Genomic DNA, 16,439 nt, shown 5'->3' with positions numbered 1-16,439 from the left:
TAATTTCACTTGTCCTTATTTATGATTAATGATTTTTCAGCTGTCTTCAATATTGACTGTTGTAGCTTTTAACATGCATTTAGTTGACGGCAAAACAATGTGAAATGACAAAAGAACCAAGAGATTTAAAAACAAATCAGCAAAACAAATCTGTTATTTACAGGTATTAAAATCACAGATCTGTTTTACCAAAGTAAGTGTGTTTACAATATTGCAAGCTTTTTGATGTTTTAGCAACATGTTATCAACTGCCAGCTTAAAATCTAGTATTGCTATCAACAACTTCATTACAGTTTATTCAGGAAAAGTGAGATGTTATGCAACTCTCAACAATCCTCTTAGAATTTCTTCCTGCAGGTACACAGAATGGTTGATCGTTTAGTGTCATCACAGTAGAGAATTTCACTGGATCGCCTGTGCTGTTTAAACGTTCACTAGCATTGACAACAAAGTTAATTCCATTCATTTATGGAATCCCATTTCCTGTAAAGAATTTACTTAACCATTTAAAAAATTTCTTTTGTTGGATGGGTTAAGGGTGCAAAGAATAATAGAAACTTTTTGTCCATTTCTTTGAATAAAGCTAGACTTAAAAATACAGAATACAAGTAGAATCTTAAGTCTTGCTTTGGCTTAAATGCCTGAACTTGTACTCATCATAAAAATGAAAACCACATCTAAGAATTTTACCTAAGATTCCATTTTTGTTTTCTCAAATAGGTGGAGCCTTCTATAGCTGGCTGCAAGGTAACTGCATTTTCTTAGTCTCCATTTAGTTGACTGCTTAGCGTCCAATAATGGTCATATGTTATCAGATAGAACTGTGTCTGTCTGATTTCATAGAAACAACTAATGTTGAAGCCCTGTGTTTGACAAGTATTCAATATGTATCAATATATACCAATTATTATCAAAGAATGGAACAAACTTTCTGTTTCAGGATTGTGTTTAGAGAAGAGATCATTCTATCGAGCAGTTTCCGGTCTGCATACAAGCATCAATATACATCTTAGTGCACGATATCTATTACAAGGTGGGTGTGTAGAAAGTCATTACTGTTCCCTTCCATCTGTTTTCCAACATTCTCGTGATCAGTAATAACAATCTACTAAATGCTGAATGTTCTACTGGCAATGTAGATCCTCCTTGACCATTCAGTGTTTCATTTTTTTCCACACCTTGCACTATGATAGTGAGTAAATCTATTTCATTTTACTTATGCCCCTGAAACAACTGGAATCAAATAAAACTGACCACTTTGACACGAACAGTGATCAAACTACACCTGAGGAATGGTCACCGGCCCGAAATGTTAACTTTGTTTTCTTCTTCACAGTTGCCAGAGCTGCTGAGCTTTTCCAGCAACTTTGTTTCTGTTCTGGAGAGTGATTTTCATCCAGCCTTATCTAGTTTAATATTTGCCTACCTAGTTAGAGCCAGAGAATCATCTGGAATGATTTCTTTCCACTTTTTTAGAGTGTTACCTCTGAAGTGCCACTCTTTGGCTCATTCCTATTTTTCATCTGTCCTTGGTGTTATAATGTGAAAACACCATCGGATTCCACATGTACCCAGAAGACACCAACCTCAGCCTCATAATGTCTCTGATTTGCCACACTGTGGTCTGATATCCAATACCTCTATGGGACAAAAATGCCCTTAAGCACATTGAACTCACTGCCTTTGGTCTCCACCTAGCTGTGGTCTGAGGCCGAGCCAGACCATTCACAACCTTGACGTTGCATATGACTGAGCTACTGAGACAAATGCACTCCTCCAAGACTGCCTCCTTCATTATTGGAGTCCGCTCTCCCTCAGCTCGTTTGTTGAAATTCTCATCTATGCCTTTAACTTGTCTATTTCAATGCTCTCTTGACTGGCTTTCCATTTTCCACCCTTGATCGAGGACTCTCATCATTAAGGCTAGTTCACCATGTCTGTGTTCACTGATCTGCAATGAGTCTTGCAGTTGAGTAATGCCTTGACTTTCAAAGTCTCATTACTTTCCATTCCATTCATAGTTTCACTCTTATCTTTGTAACCTAGCTTCAATCGAAGAATCCTTTGACACCTCCAATGTCATTCAATTTTGATCTTTTGTGCTTCCCTGATTTTAACTACTCCAAATTGGTGGCTGTGTGCCTGCAAATTCTCTTCCTTGTTTTTTTTAAAACCCTCTGCCTCTCTCTCAGAACCTTGAAATCTACCTTTCAATCAAGCTTTTGATCACCTATCCTTCACATCCCCGAACAGATGTCAGAGTTTTGTTTCATCATGCTCCTGTGAAGTGCTGTGAGATGTTTCACTGGTATTGTGTAACAGTTATTATGTTAAATCTTAAATCAGAACTTTAGCTTTCACACTCTAATTGCCCTGCATTCTCCTTCACTCTGTCCCACAATCACAAATGGTTGATCTATTCCTCTCTCTGATTTATTTATTGAAAGCTATCTTAAGAAAAGAAAAAGTTTTTGTTTCAATGACCTTCTCTGACATTGTCAGTTTTGAAAATAACAATTTCAAAAGAAAAGTATTAGCTGAATAGATCAATTTCAGCCAATTGAAAGCTGGGGATTGGAAAGTACAAAAGTAAAGTGACCAAGTAACTTGTACATTAGAAACAAATGGAAACAGGAAAGATTACTGATGCAAGAGTATGATATATTCCAGGCCAGAGAGTGATTAGGACCAGCAGGTCATGATTTATAATTGCTTCTGTAATTCAAGCAAAATAGTACTTATAAATAGAGGTGGTGACAATTAAATTTAGTGTTAGTAAAGTTTACGACAGGTTTTTTTTGTTCTGGATGAAGAACTGGCATTGAAACTGTTTCTATTTTCTTCATGCCTAAGCGTTTTCCGCATTTAAGTATTTAGAGCTTTTATTAATCATGGAAGACCGAGCAGAACATTACAATACAAAAGTTAACCATGTTATTTTATAAGTCTGAATCATCTATCACACTGGTCTTCCATACTGCTCAACTAGCTAACATACGTTGACCGCATGTGTCAGTAAATAATTTATTGCTATTGTTTAAAAATTGTTCATAATGCCCATTTTGCTAATTCATTGACGTTGCTGTTCTATGAATGAGTTAAAATTGTATTTGTTTTAATGTTTTCTTAGTATCCTAATACAAGGGGATCACGTGAATTCAAAGTAATCCAAGCTAATGTAGAATAAACTTTTTTTCCACAGATACTTGGTACGAAAGAAAGTGGGGACACAACATCACAGAATTTAAGCAGCGATTTGATGCACAGATTACCAATGGAGAAGGACCTCGGAGACTCCAAAATCTTTATTTCTTGTACCTCATAGAGTTGAGGGCCTTAGCTAAGGTGTTGCCTTACGTTGAGCGTCCTGCCTTCCAACTTTACACAGGAAACAACGCACAGGATACAAAAAATAAAGAACTTCTTCTGGAAATTCTTCAGTTGGCCAAGTAAGCAATTGTTTGTTAAAATCAACCTTAGATTTTTAACTAGCTTTGTAGAAGGTTCTGTTTTAAATGATCAGTAATAGCTGCCTTATTGCTCTTTGGTTTTAAAGAAAACCTGATTGTGCCCGTTGCTTCAAGCAGTCTTGTGAAAACTTTGTCAAAGAAATTGGTTGGTTGTAATCACAATTGTAAGAAACTGGACCATGTTAGTCCTGTCTTCTAGTTTGTAATTCTGATGATGATGATGACGACAAGTTTGATTAAAGGGATAAATCAACAAAGCACCCTGCAAATCCCATTATCCCGAAAGAAATCCTTCTCAGTTCAGAGCTGATAACTTGCAGAAAAATTCTAAGTGTGATGTTCTTAATTCGGGGTCAGTTACATACATAAGGCTTTGCCTAATCTGAATTTTTTTAAAAGCAGAACCTGTCAAATGGGTTGCAGCAGATAGTCTGAAAACTTTTAATCCAAATTCAGTTATTCGACCTCTTTGGCTCCTCTGTTTTCTTCAGTGTTGTGAATGAAAAATTGATGTCCCTTAATTTATTAATATTAAATTTCAAAAATACTAGCTAGCCTTTATAATGATAGTAACATAAGTCTTAGTGCAGACCCCTAGACACATTCCCAAGTCCGAGAAATCCTCTATTCATGTACTCCTTTTGGTGTCACTGTCATTTCACTATCTATATGACTATATGTCCTGCTAATACTAAGTACCTGAATCATTCTAATAAGTCTTTGATGTAGTACCTTATCAAAATAGATATGTATATAGTTGTTACTCTTTGAATCCATATTTTCTGTAACCAAGTAAATTCAGAGAAAGCTAATAATGTACAATACATTTCAAATTACATTTCCATTGTTACTCAGTAATGGATTTCCAAATAATAACAGTGTTCTATTCTAGATCATTTCCCTTTCCCTTTGATGAACATTCCTTGTTTGCTGGGGAAAGAAAGGAAGCTGAAAATCTCAAGGTAACAATATGCTGAAAATGTTTTATGCTTAGAGACGAAGGGTCAATTGTAAGCCATGGTTCATTTGATGCAGGTGCATTTTCTGATGACAAGCCATTGTAGGTAATGCACTAACTACATAAGCTCCTTAGCAGCTTGAGTTAAACAGAATTCACTATATTATACACTTTGCTCAAAAAAGTTTCCTCTATAAATTTACAGCACAAACCAATATAATGTCTCTTTACTGATCCATATTTTGGATTGTTTCAGCAGTTCTCTACCATTGAATAAGATTACAGTAGCTATCTAGTTACAGCAGAGTGTCAGGCCATTTAGCACAGTTTGGTTAAAACACCTAGCGTGTGATTCAGAATAATACCAGGAGCATGGATTTGATTCCTGTTTCAGATGAGACAGACTGTGACTGACCTCCTTGCCCCTCTCTCTGGGAGTGGACAACAATGGGAACTTCCTACTGAAAAACATGCCTTGAAAAAGCTCAGCATGAAGCATCAACAGGCAATGAGCCAATGACCTACCTTCAGGCAGAACAACAGCAAATTCGTGAGCTTTTAGCTATTTGTTCACAGAACCAACAGAAATTCAATAATTACTTGGGATTTTGATACACACACTCAAACAACATATTATAACTACTAAATTCCCAACTATTACCAGTGAAAATTGCATATTGCTGATCAAGGTTCTATCAAAACCTTGGTTAGGGACAAAAAAACTGCAGATGCTGGAATCCAAGGTAGACAAACAGCAGGCTAGGAGAATACAGCAAGCTAGGCATCATGTGGAGGAAAGGAGAAGTCAACTTTTTGGGTATTACCCTGCTTCAAGAGGTAATTTCCAAAAAGTTGACTTCTCCTTTAGCCCAGATGTTGCCTGGCTTGCTGAGTTCTTCTGGCCTCATGTTTGTCCACCTGTATGAAAAGCTTCTCTATGGAACCCTGCATGCCATTCATTATGCAGCAAATGGTGGAAGGGGAAGAATGTGACAGTATTTATGTCATATTGGATGTTATTGCATCCTATCAAAAGCCAATAAATTAGGTGCATTTTTCAATGAAATTACGTGGAGTTAATTGCTGAGTTTAAATTTAAAAAAGGGTCAGCTGCCTTGTTGGTACAGAGCTAAATCCACAATATGGTGTGGCACTGAGCACTGGAAGATCCCAAATTCCAATTCTGATCAATGTTGAATTACCCTATTTTGGCCATGATATCCTTAGGTTTATGCAGTTGGTCTCAAAGTACAAATACAGGGAAAAGAAGGAAATATAATTTTGGACCAACTTGAGATTTCCGTTGCTGATTACTTTCTGACATTTGCTGAAAGTACAGATATATGAACATTAGCGAATTGGATTGTCAGACAAGTGTTGTTTGTTCAAAAACAGCTGTTTCAATTATAATCCAATCTGACAATTGAATAATTCCATAATTTCTAGTGAAATCTTTGTGATAATGTTTTATTGTATTAATGATTTCACATATCAGTCAGAAGTACTTTATCCTATCCAGACTATCCTGATTCTAAAAGAAGCACCTGAGTTAATTTTGCACACAGAATGTTAATTTAATGACAAAATCGATGGTATAATTTAGAAATTTGGTTGGATTTTGCTACTGGTGGTAAATGAAAATTGGCAGCCATCTACTTTAACTTAAAAAGCAAAAACACTATCACCCCTTCCAGAGAATCTAAGAGATGACATTAAAGAATCATTAATGAATGACCTTGTCTGAACCAGTAAGCATCAATTATACCATTTAATTTATGGCTAAATTGAGTATAGAAATAAAAAAAATAAAAGAAATATGACATTATTGGATGAGGAATGATTAATTTTAAAAATTCTGATTAAATTTTGTAACTCCACATTTTTAAAAGTTAATTTGGTTGTTTGACATACCTACATTTCATTTGAAAGCCTAACCTTTTCAAGCAAATTTTAGATTGACTGACTGCAAACATGCTGCAACTTCACAGCATTCTATCTAATTCAATGGCGAGAGCCATTGTGAAGTGCTGCAAGAGATGGAGCAGATTATGACGATATTGTTTGTCAAGCAGGCAATCTGTCAACAAAGAAGACAATGACTTACTGCACATTTTTTTTTAGGGGTGATTCTGGGAAGTGGACCCTGATATTGTTGGTCTCCAGTGTTCAACTAACATTATTGCTTCCCCATGCCACAGTCAAGCTAAGTCAATGAATCTGAGCGATCAGGAACCAAAAATTAACTACTAATGGCAGCTGATAGGAGAGCCCAATTGTTCTAGAGATCCTGTCCATGGTAAGAATAAAGAACAAAGAACAAAGAAAATTACAGCACAGGAACAGGCCCTTCAGTCCTCCAAGCCTGCGCCAATCGAGATCCTCTGTCTAAACCTGTTATCTATTTTCTAAGGGCCTGTATCCCTTTGCTCCCTGCCCATCCATGTACCTGTCCAGATACATCATAAAAGGCACTATCTTGTCTGCATCTACTACCTTTGCTGGCAACGCATTCCAGGCACCCACCACCCTCTGCGTAAAGAACTTTCCATGCATATCTCCGATAAACTTTCCTCCTCTCACTTTTTGAACTCATGACCCCTAGTAATTGAGTCCCCCACTCTGGGAAAAAGCTTCTTGCTATCCACCTTGTCTATATGCCTCATGATTTTGTAGACCTCCACCAGTTTCCCCCTCAATCTCCATCTTTCTAATGAAAATAATCCTAATCTACTCAACCTCTCTTCATAGCTAGCACCCTCCATACCAGGCAACATCCTGGTGAGCCTCCTCTGCACCCTGTCCAACGCATCCACATCCTTTTGGTAATGTGGCGACCAGAACTGTACACAGTATTCCAAATGTGGCTGAACCAAAGTCCTATACAACTGTAACATGATGATTAAGAAGGTGTTGGTGGCAGAAGATGCAATTGCCAATTACTTCCACCATCTTGGGTTCAAACGGTCTATGAACAATATTCCCTGTGAACTACATGGTCGTGCCTGGCGATCAGTGTCAGAAAGCCAATCGTGATATTGGCTTCCAGTTCTGGAAGTGACTGTCATGAATGGTCCTCAGAAGCTTGTCCAGCTGGGAAGAAGATTTAGAGGAAACCACTACTTATGATACAGAGAATGAAGATTTGATTGGATTTTATTATTGCCATGTACTGAGATACAGTAAAAAGCATTGTTTTGCATGCTATGCAGACAATGCATACCATACAAAAGTACATCAGGGTAACAGAACAGAATATAGCATTACTGCTACAGAGAAGGTGCAGAGAGAGATAAACTGTAAAGTAAGAGGTCTGTTCATACGTATGGTAACAGTGGGAAGAAGCTGTTCTTGATGGGTGGCACGGTGGCTCAGTGGCTAGCACTGCAGCCTCACCCGGGTTCGATTCCAGCCTTGGGTGACTGTCTATGTGGAGTTTGCACATTCTCCCCGTGTCTGCGTGGGTTTCCTCCGGGTGCTCCGGTTTCCTCCCACTGTCCAAAGATGTGCAGGCTAGGTGGATCGGCCATGCTAAGTTGCCCGTCGTGTCCAGGGGTGTGTGGGCTATAGGGGGATGGGTCTGGGTGGGATGCTTCAAGGGGTGGTGTGGACTTGTTGGACCGAAGGGCCTGTTTCCACACTGTAGGGAATCTAATCTAATCTCTTGATCAAGTTTTCAAACTTTTATATCTTCTGCCTAATGGAAGACAATATAACTGGGGTGGGAGACGTCTTTTGATTTTGTTGACTGCTTTCCTGAAGTATCGACAGAATGAATAGAAGGAAGATAACAAGGTGTGGAGCTGGATATACACAGCAGGCCAAGCAGCATCAGAGGAGCAGGAAAGCCGATGTTTCAGGTCGAGTCTCTTCAGACCCGAAACGTCAGCTTTCCTGTTCCTCCGATGCTGCTTGGCCTGCTGTGTTCATCCAGCTCCACACCTTGTTCTCACAGATTTTCCTGCATTGGCGGTTCCTACTATCCCACGAATAGAAGGAAGTCTGGTTTGTGTGATGGACTGTGCCGCGTTCTCAACTCCCTGTAATTTCTTGCGGTCTTGGGCAGAGTAGTTGTCATATCAAGCTGTGATGCATCCGGAGAGGGTGCTTTCTGTGGTACATCTGTAAAAGCCACAGGGTAAGGGGTACCAACCTGAGGCTCTTTTTGCCCAGTTGCTGGGAGCCAGCATGGTAATCCCAGCAGAGGCAACCAGAGAAGAGGGTGGCCTGCTGCAAAAGAACTGAAATGAGGCAATTTTAGAGGCAGCACATTCTTCAACCAAAATTCCCAAGAATGCTGACAAATGTTAGGAATTTGATGCTTGCCTGTTTCCCAGCTGAAGCTGCAATGTCCGCAGACCTGAGGGGCAACTTTTGTTTTAACACAGAGGGTGCTTTGCGTGTGGAGTGAACTTCCCGAGGAAGTGGTGGATGTGGGCACAGTTACAACATTTAGGATACTTGAATAAGTTCATGAACAGGAAAGGTTTTGAGGGATATGGTCCAACAGCAGGCAGGTGGGATTAGTTTAGTTTGGAATTATGTTCAGTATGGGCTAATTGGAGCGAAGGGCTTATTTCATTGCTGCATGACTCTATGACATGTCTCAGGAATTCACGCTGTAGCATGAAATACACAAGAAAAGTTTGACTGCATTGATGACATTACAGATTGCATTTTAGGTGTTCATGATCACTATTGCCTAATAAAAGCAGCTCTGACTCTTTTAGTTTAAGAAACAGCAGTTTAGATATGATATATTTGTTAATTAAACAAGGAGAAATATACAATTGAGGTAATTGGGGATGATTCACTGATACCACACATTCAGTAATTTGGTAGATATGTTTTAAGAAATGACCAGAAATGTCCATTCGCCTAGACACTGGGTGCAACATTTCAGGCATCAAGTGCTGACTGTGAGCATGGGTTTAGCTTCATGAACTTGATTAAGTATAAATCCAGAAAGAAATTATGATTGATCACTTGGGCACGTTGGTGCAAACTAACTCTTACATTTCATCTGCACAAAATATCAACCTGACTAAAGTATACAACAATAGACAGCAAATATGCATAAACAACTGCCATCAAAAGAGTGAATAAATTACTAATGCCCTCTCTTGGCTACGTAGCATATGTGGTGTACACAGCGTCACCATCATACGGTTCTGAGGTGAGCAAACAGCTTTGTTTATTTTAGCACGTAGAATACCTGTAGTTATTAATATAAATTAACACACTGTTAATAAACAACTGCAAAAGAATTGCAATAAAATTTCCACTCAATAAATGCAATTACTGTTTACACTATTTCGGGTTCTGCACGTGAATTCCACATCACAGCAGACTAGGGCTTGGATCTACTCCTTTGGTCGTGGGATTTCTTGGCTCTGTTTATTGCATGTTGCTTCTGTTGTCTTGGCATGCAAGTAATTTTGTGTTGTGGCTCCACAGGTTGACATCTCATTTTTTTGGCATGGCTGGTGCTGCTCCTGGCATGCTCTCATGCACTCTTCACTAAACTGGGATTAATTTCCCTTTACTTGATGGTAATGTTAATGTAGGATATGCTGGGCCATCAGGTTACAAATTGTGGTTGACTACAATTCTACTGATGACCCAAAATGCTCTCCTGGATATTCAGTTTTGAGTTTAGTTCTGTTTGAAATAAATACCATTTAGCATGATGGCACCAAACAACACAAACTGAACATTTTTTCACATTTTTATCTAATTTTATTTTTGACTGGGTGTATTTGTAAACAAGTCCGGTTACGCAAGGGTTTTTGTGGTTACTTTGAAGCTTTGTAACAGGAATTTGTGGAGAGGACCCCTGTGCTTTGAACAAAATGAATTTGACATACAATAAAGTTGCAGTAAGATTTGTTTTCAAAGTCCAGAGCCCTGCACAGCATTAATGAGACTAATTCGTGTGCAATGGAGATGAAATATTACAGAATGGTAGGGTGAATTTGGTAACAATTCCTCTTTTCACATGTCTGTACCCCTGGCTTCAGAGTAGCGTTGGTTAAAGTCTGTCCATTCTCAATGAATGGATTGTGGCCTGAAAGGTGACAGAACCTGATTTTTGGATTTAATGGTATAATAAGAAAATAAAGCCTGTATTTCTTTTCTATTGTAGGAAGAATTTCGTCTGCATTTCAAAAACATTTCAAGAATAATGGATTGTGTTGGTTGCTTTAAATGTAGACTCTGGGGCAAGCTTCAGGTCAGTATTAGGCATCTCCCGCAAAAAAAAGTATTTTAAAACTGCCTCATGCCTGACAAGATATTAATATATTACTATAATCCAAAGACACAGGGATTGGGTACTGCTTTGAAAATCCTGTTCTCAGAGAAACAAATAAAAAACTTACCAGACTCTGGTCCATCTCAAAGATTCCATCTAAAGCGTCAAGATACTGTTGCACTCCTTAATGCTTTCGGAAGGTGAGTTTTTACAACTTTTTTAATGCTGATCTATACATTGATGTTGGAATTAATTTATTGTGTGAGGTTTACTGAAATGTTTTATTTTGGGAGAGTTAGTTATGGAATGACGCATTGTAGAAGAAATGGAGGGACTAAACAGTTTCTCGAGCCTGTTCTCCCATTTGGATGTCAGAAGTTGGAAGCAGAATAATGGAGACTGCAGTGTCTCCTTTATCCTGCTGTGTAAAGCACATGACTACTTACCAGCAAAAATAGGGTCAACACTGTTAGTTATTTATCAACAAGAACATAAGAATTTGCTCCAAAAACAAATTGCTGGTGAAGCACTGCAGGTCTGGCAGCATCTATGGGGATAAAGCAGAGTTAACATTGAGTCCAGTGACTTCATTAGAATTTGTTTTTGTTGTAGATCTCCAGCATCCACAGTTTTTTTTTGTTTTATATAAAAAGTCACTCTCTGGCGAGAGTGGCAAGCTATTAATTTATATTTTTCTTCTGCCTGGGGAAAATTCCGTGACAGTGCTGTGCTTGATGTAAATAGGTACCCACGTCAATTACCAATCCATGGGATTTAAGTTGGGGGTCAGAAATTCCATTCTTCATTTCTGCTGCAATCCAAGAGTCTGGGATTATAAATCATTTGCAACATAATTTAGAAAAGTTTTCTGACACCAGCGGACAGCAAGTTTTCCTTTTGTATTCGAATATTTTTCTAATCCTTGACTATTGAATGTTAGTCTGACAAGGTCATTTCACCACTGGAGCATAACAGAAATCATTTTCTTTTGTTACAGAATTTCCACAAGTATCTGGGAGCTTCAGAACTTCACAGAGTTACTGGAAGCTGTGCAATAATGACTTCAAACTGCTCCTTAGTTGTTAAGTCAAAGGACATTTTTATCCCCTCATTAATATCACATAATTTTTTGCAACAAAGAAATGTATTTAATCCGCCAGCTAAAGGCTGTAATCTTTTAAAAAACACTCTGATCACTCCTGAGCAGCTGCTCAAATTTTGCTGAATGTCAAAATGAATTGAAGTTGAGCCATGTTGTGCTGTAAAATAGCTTAGTATACGGAGGGAATATCACTGATTGTTCTGTACCTTTCAACTGCTAAATATTCTAATCTAAATATTGGCAAATGTGTTGCAGATATTTGATTCCAAATGTTTACACGGGTGAAATGTTACTGATTTTTAAGCTCATGTTGAGTTTACAAAAATGCACTGTTTGCAAACTTTTTTTTGATTTGAGTTATTAAAAACGCAACTTGGTCATAAATTTCAATCTGGTTATTGTTGGTGAAACACAATTAGAAAATTATAGTAACTTTGCTAACCTCAGCATTTTGTCTTCTGAAAGTGGAGGATAAAGCATCCTCTGCTTTTGCTCAACAAGTGCAGATGCACTGTTCCTTGAAAGTGGAGTTGCAGGTAGACAGGGTGGGGAAGGTGGTATTGGTACGCTTGTCTTCATTGGTCAGTACAGTCAGCATAGGAGTTGGGAGGTCATGTTAAGGCTGTATAGGACATTAGTGAGGCCACTATTAGAATGCTGCGTCCAATTCTGGTCATCCTTCTAAAGGAAGGATGTTGATAAACTGGAGAGGGTGCAGAAAAGATTTACAAGGAAGTTGTTGGGTAGAGGGGTTGAGCTCTAAGGAGAAGCTTGAATAGGCTGCAACTCCTTTCCCCAGAGCATTGGAGGCTGAGGGGTGACCTTTATAAAATCATGAGGGGCGTGGATAGGGTGAATAGCAAAAGTCTCTTTCCTAGGGTGGAGTCCAAAACTAGAGGTCATGGGTTTAAGGTGAGAGGGAAAAGATTTAAAAAGGACTTGAGTAACTTTTTCATGCAGAGAGTGGTGCGTGTATGGAATGAACTACCATAGGAAGTGGTGGAGGCAGGTACAATTACAACATTTAAAAACCACCTGGATGGGTGTATGAACAGGAAGAGTTTAGAGGGATAGAGGCTAGCAAATGGGACTAGGTCAGATTGGGATGTCTAGTCAGTGCAGATGAGGTGGACCTGTTTCTGTGCTGTATTATTCTGACTCTGTGGCTCTCCTTTGGAAATATTGTACTAGTACAGTCAATTTTCACAGAAGGCATCCTCTTAGTCTAAGTTGATGTTGAACACCATGAAGTGTGGTCTGCATTACCTCAAGCTTCATTATTTGAGATTCTTGCGCACAAAAGAAACTTGCTGAACTGGCTACATTTGTGGATTCAAACCAAGCTGTCAGAAGTGAAAGTATTATGCATCCTATTGAAATATAAAATTGAATTAGCATTCTAATATTTTCAAAGCATTTGAATGTGAAAAGCATCATTGTTGAGGAAAGTTTAAAGATTGTGAAAATTAGAAAAAGCATGACTTTGTTGTACTCTAACTTATTCTACAAACAGTCAGAATACATCATTGCCAACGAAAACTCCTTAATGGTTTTGTTTAAATATTGTGTGACTTAAGATATGTGGTGAGATTTACAACTTGAAACTGTTGCATGGGAATTACATTGTCATACAGTCATACAGCATGGGAACAGACCCTTTGATTCATCTTGTCCATGCCGACCATGTTTCCCAAACCAAACTAATCCCACTTGCCTGTGTTTGGTTCATATTCCTCCAAACCTTTCCAATTTATGTACTTATACAAATATTTTAAATGTTTTAGCTGTACCAGCATCCACCACTTCATTTATTAGTTCATTCCATATATGAAATGTTATGTAAAACAAAAGTTACCCCTCATATCCTTTTTTTAAGTCTTTCTCCTCTCACCTTAAAAATATGTCCTCCTAGTTTTGAACTCCCCCCAACCTAGGGAAAAGACCCTCTCTATTCACCTTATCTATGGCCCTCATGATTTGATAAACCTCAAAAGGTCATCCCTGAAACTCCTATGATCCAGGGGAAAAAGTTTTTGGGCTTATCCAGGCTATGTTTTTAACTCCAACCTTCCATTCCCAGCAACATCCTGGTAAATGTGTTCTGAACCCCCTCTAATTTATTAGTATCCTTCCTGTAGTAGGATGACCAGAATTGTGCATAGTACTGCAGAAGAGGCCTCACCAATATGTTCTTTGACCTCAAAATGTCATCCCAACTCCTGAAGTTCTAAAGGGTCCTTCGTTTGCTCTGAGGTTATGTCGTCAGGTCCTAGTCTCTCCTACTAGTGGAAACCTCTTCTCCAAGTCCACCCAATCTAGATCTGTCCTTATTCTGTAAGTTTCAATCAGATTCCCCCTCCTCCTCCGAAACTCCATCAAATACAGACAGAGTGTTCTACTGCTTCTCATGTGACAACCCCTTCATCCCCTGGAGCCCCTCTAATGCCAGCACATCCTTCCTTAGATACGGGGCCTAAAATTGCTCAATATTGCAAATGCATTCTGATCAGAGCCTTGTATAGCCTCAGCAGTACATCTTTGCTCTTGCATTCTGGCCTTCTTGAAATGAATGCAAACATTGCATTTGCTTTCCTTACTGCCAACTGAACCTGCATGTTAAGCTGAAGAGAATCCTGAAATAGGACTTCTAAGTGCCTTTGTACTTCAGGCATCCAAAGCCATTCACTGTTTTACAAAATAGTCTAAGCCTCAGCTCTTCCTCCCAAAGTGCACAACCTCATATCTTCTAACCTTGTATTCCATCTGACACTTCTTTGCCTGCTCTCCTCGCCTGACATTGAACAGTGATCAAATACTTCTTTGGGTAATCTGTATCTTCTGAAGGATTGGCACTGTCTCAGGGAATCTTGTTGCAGCATCCATTTTTGTTAAAAGATACTGACTCACTCCTGGTACACAGGACAATAAAATCTAAAACTAAATGGTATTGGAATTAAAGTTACCGATTTAATTGAATTTTTTTTATGACCCACTTAGTGTTTTTATACTCGTATGGAGCTACTGCATGGTGAACTTCATTTCCTTACTAACAATTTGCCTGTTAAATAATAACACTCAGATTGAATCAGAACCATGTGTGGGTGGTTTGACACAGCTCTCTCTATTCAGGATCTATCTGTTGTATTTCTTTCAAAAAAGATACACTAAATGTGTCAGGAAGATTGCAGCTTGTAATGTGGACAAGATATTGAAGAGGGTCAACATGAGCCATTGGAAGGACAGAAACTCAGCTTGTCACAATCACCAGCTAAAAACAAAAGATGCCTGGGAATCAATGCTGGTACAGACTGGGACTCACCGGTGATACAGTCATTGACATATGTGCCCTCATCTCTGAAGATCTTGCTCTTCCAGCACTAGTTGTCATGACCTGTGAATGCGTATCAAAGTCACTGTGTTCTTGTGTTTTTTTTGGGCTTTTGGCTCTAAGGCTCAGCTGTGAGCCTTGGTAGCATCTTATAAGTGGTTGTTCATTACATTTTGCAGATCACCAATACCCTCTTACTCAAAGCTGGCCATCACATCTTTAAGTGACAAACACTTAGGGGAGTCCATTAAGTTCAGGACATTATTGATTGAACTCAGGGCCATCTTGGCACCCAGTGATCTGCCATCAACATCCCTCAAACATCTCACTGGTCAGTAACCACAAGAGCTTCTAACAATATCTGTACTTGCTTCCTTGACTATTGCCATGGTTCTTTCATTCTTTACCATCACTTTACCCCAGTGTATGTGGGTAGTTAGTCATTGACCTCTCTATCCTGTTCCTGTCTTGGCTCCCACAACCAAATGCACCTGCTCAGCAGGGCAACCACTGAGTAGGCCACTAGTTTTCTGCAATGGGCATTCCAGAGTCTGATACGGGTGGCTGGTACTGTCTTGCAAGATTCTTGCTCATTGTTGTTGTCTGCCATGATAGAACCCTCCAAAGATGGGAACCTTGTGGATAAGGAGTCTCTTAAAAGGGGAAAGCTGATCAAAGAAGGAAACAGAGGGTATATATATCCAAGGTGGTGGCAGTGGAGTAGGCAGTGTGTGGTGTGGGCTCCCAAGCCTGGGGCTCATCCATTTTTTCTGCCTCCTTTTTTGCATTAAATCTTTTCAGTTTTTACTTCTACTTATCTTCTGGGGAGAACTCAGTCATGGCAGTGACGGCATCGACGAGGAAGGTGGTAGGGAAGTGACTTAATTGGGGTCCAGAGCATGGCAGTGGCAGGACAGCCTGTTGATTGGCAGCGAAACAGCTGAGGAGACTGGAGCAGAATCTTGGCAGCAGTATCAAGGAGGCAGCTGGCAGAGGGGTAGGCATGGGACCCAGTATTGGCTGCTGCAAATCGGTAAGGTAGGCCCAGAGGTGAAAGTTGGCACTTGAGGAATACCAACTTTGGTGGTTGGGTCCTGCACTGGCTATGGCAAAGTGGTGTAGCAGTACGATAGACTCTGTTTAACCTATTTCTTTAAATAATTCTTATACTATTCTAAATGGCAACAATAGAAGTTTTTACCTTTTTACCGTATCTTTCACGAGAAAATCATTTATTATTCATAACCATTTATCATTTGTAGGGGGGAAATTATACCTCTATGGCACAATCTAGAGTTCTTGTGGTAGCCTCTGAGAAGGGGACTTTCCTC

General features: G+C 39.2%; 1 protein-coding gene across 2 annotated transcripts in view; it reads left to right on the top strand.

Moving 5' to 3' along the window:
- The window catches only part of ero1a (endoplasmic reticulum oxidoreductase 1 alpha), a 37,920-nt gene extending 25,748 nt beyond the window's left edge, over window positions 1–12,172 (top strand). Inside the window, exons 9-16 of one of the 2 annotated variants that reach the window (XM_048538113.2) lie at window positions 164–193; window positions 721–747; window positions 941–1,033; window positions 3,203–3,449; window positions 4,363–4,432; window positions 10,571–10,657; window positions 10,745–10,878; window positions 11,676–12,172. In XM_048538113.2, the coding sequence (XP_048394070.1) occupies window positions 164–193; window positions 721–747; window positions 941–1,033; window positions 3,203–3,449; window positions 4,363–4,432; window positions 10,571–10,657; window positions 10,745–10,878; window positions 11,676–11,736 (749 nt within the window). In that variant the 3' untranslated portion in view covers window positions 11,737–12,172. The remainder of the gene's footprint in view (window positions 1–163; window positions 194–720; window positions 748–940; window positions 1,034–3,202; window positions 3,450–4,362; window positions 4,433–10,570; window positions 10,658–10,744; window positions 10,879–11,675) is intronic. The other variant, XM_048538115.2, reaches the window with a different exon arrangement.
- Window positions 12,173–16,439: the final 4,267 nt, after the last annotated feature.

This window comes from Stegostoma tigrinum, chromosome 10 (genome assembly GCF_030684315.1).
Source record: "Stegostoma tigrinum isolate sSteTig4 chromosome 10, sSteTig4.hap1, whole genome shotgun sequence".
Taxonomy (NCBI): Eukaryota; Metazoa; Chordata; class Chondrichthyes; order Orectolobiformes; family Stegostomatidae; genus Stegostoma; species Stegostoma tigrinum.
The sequence above is the reverse complement of the archived record's forward strand: the minus strand, read 5'-3'. Positions and strand labels throughout refer to the sequence as shown.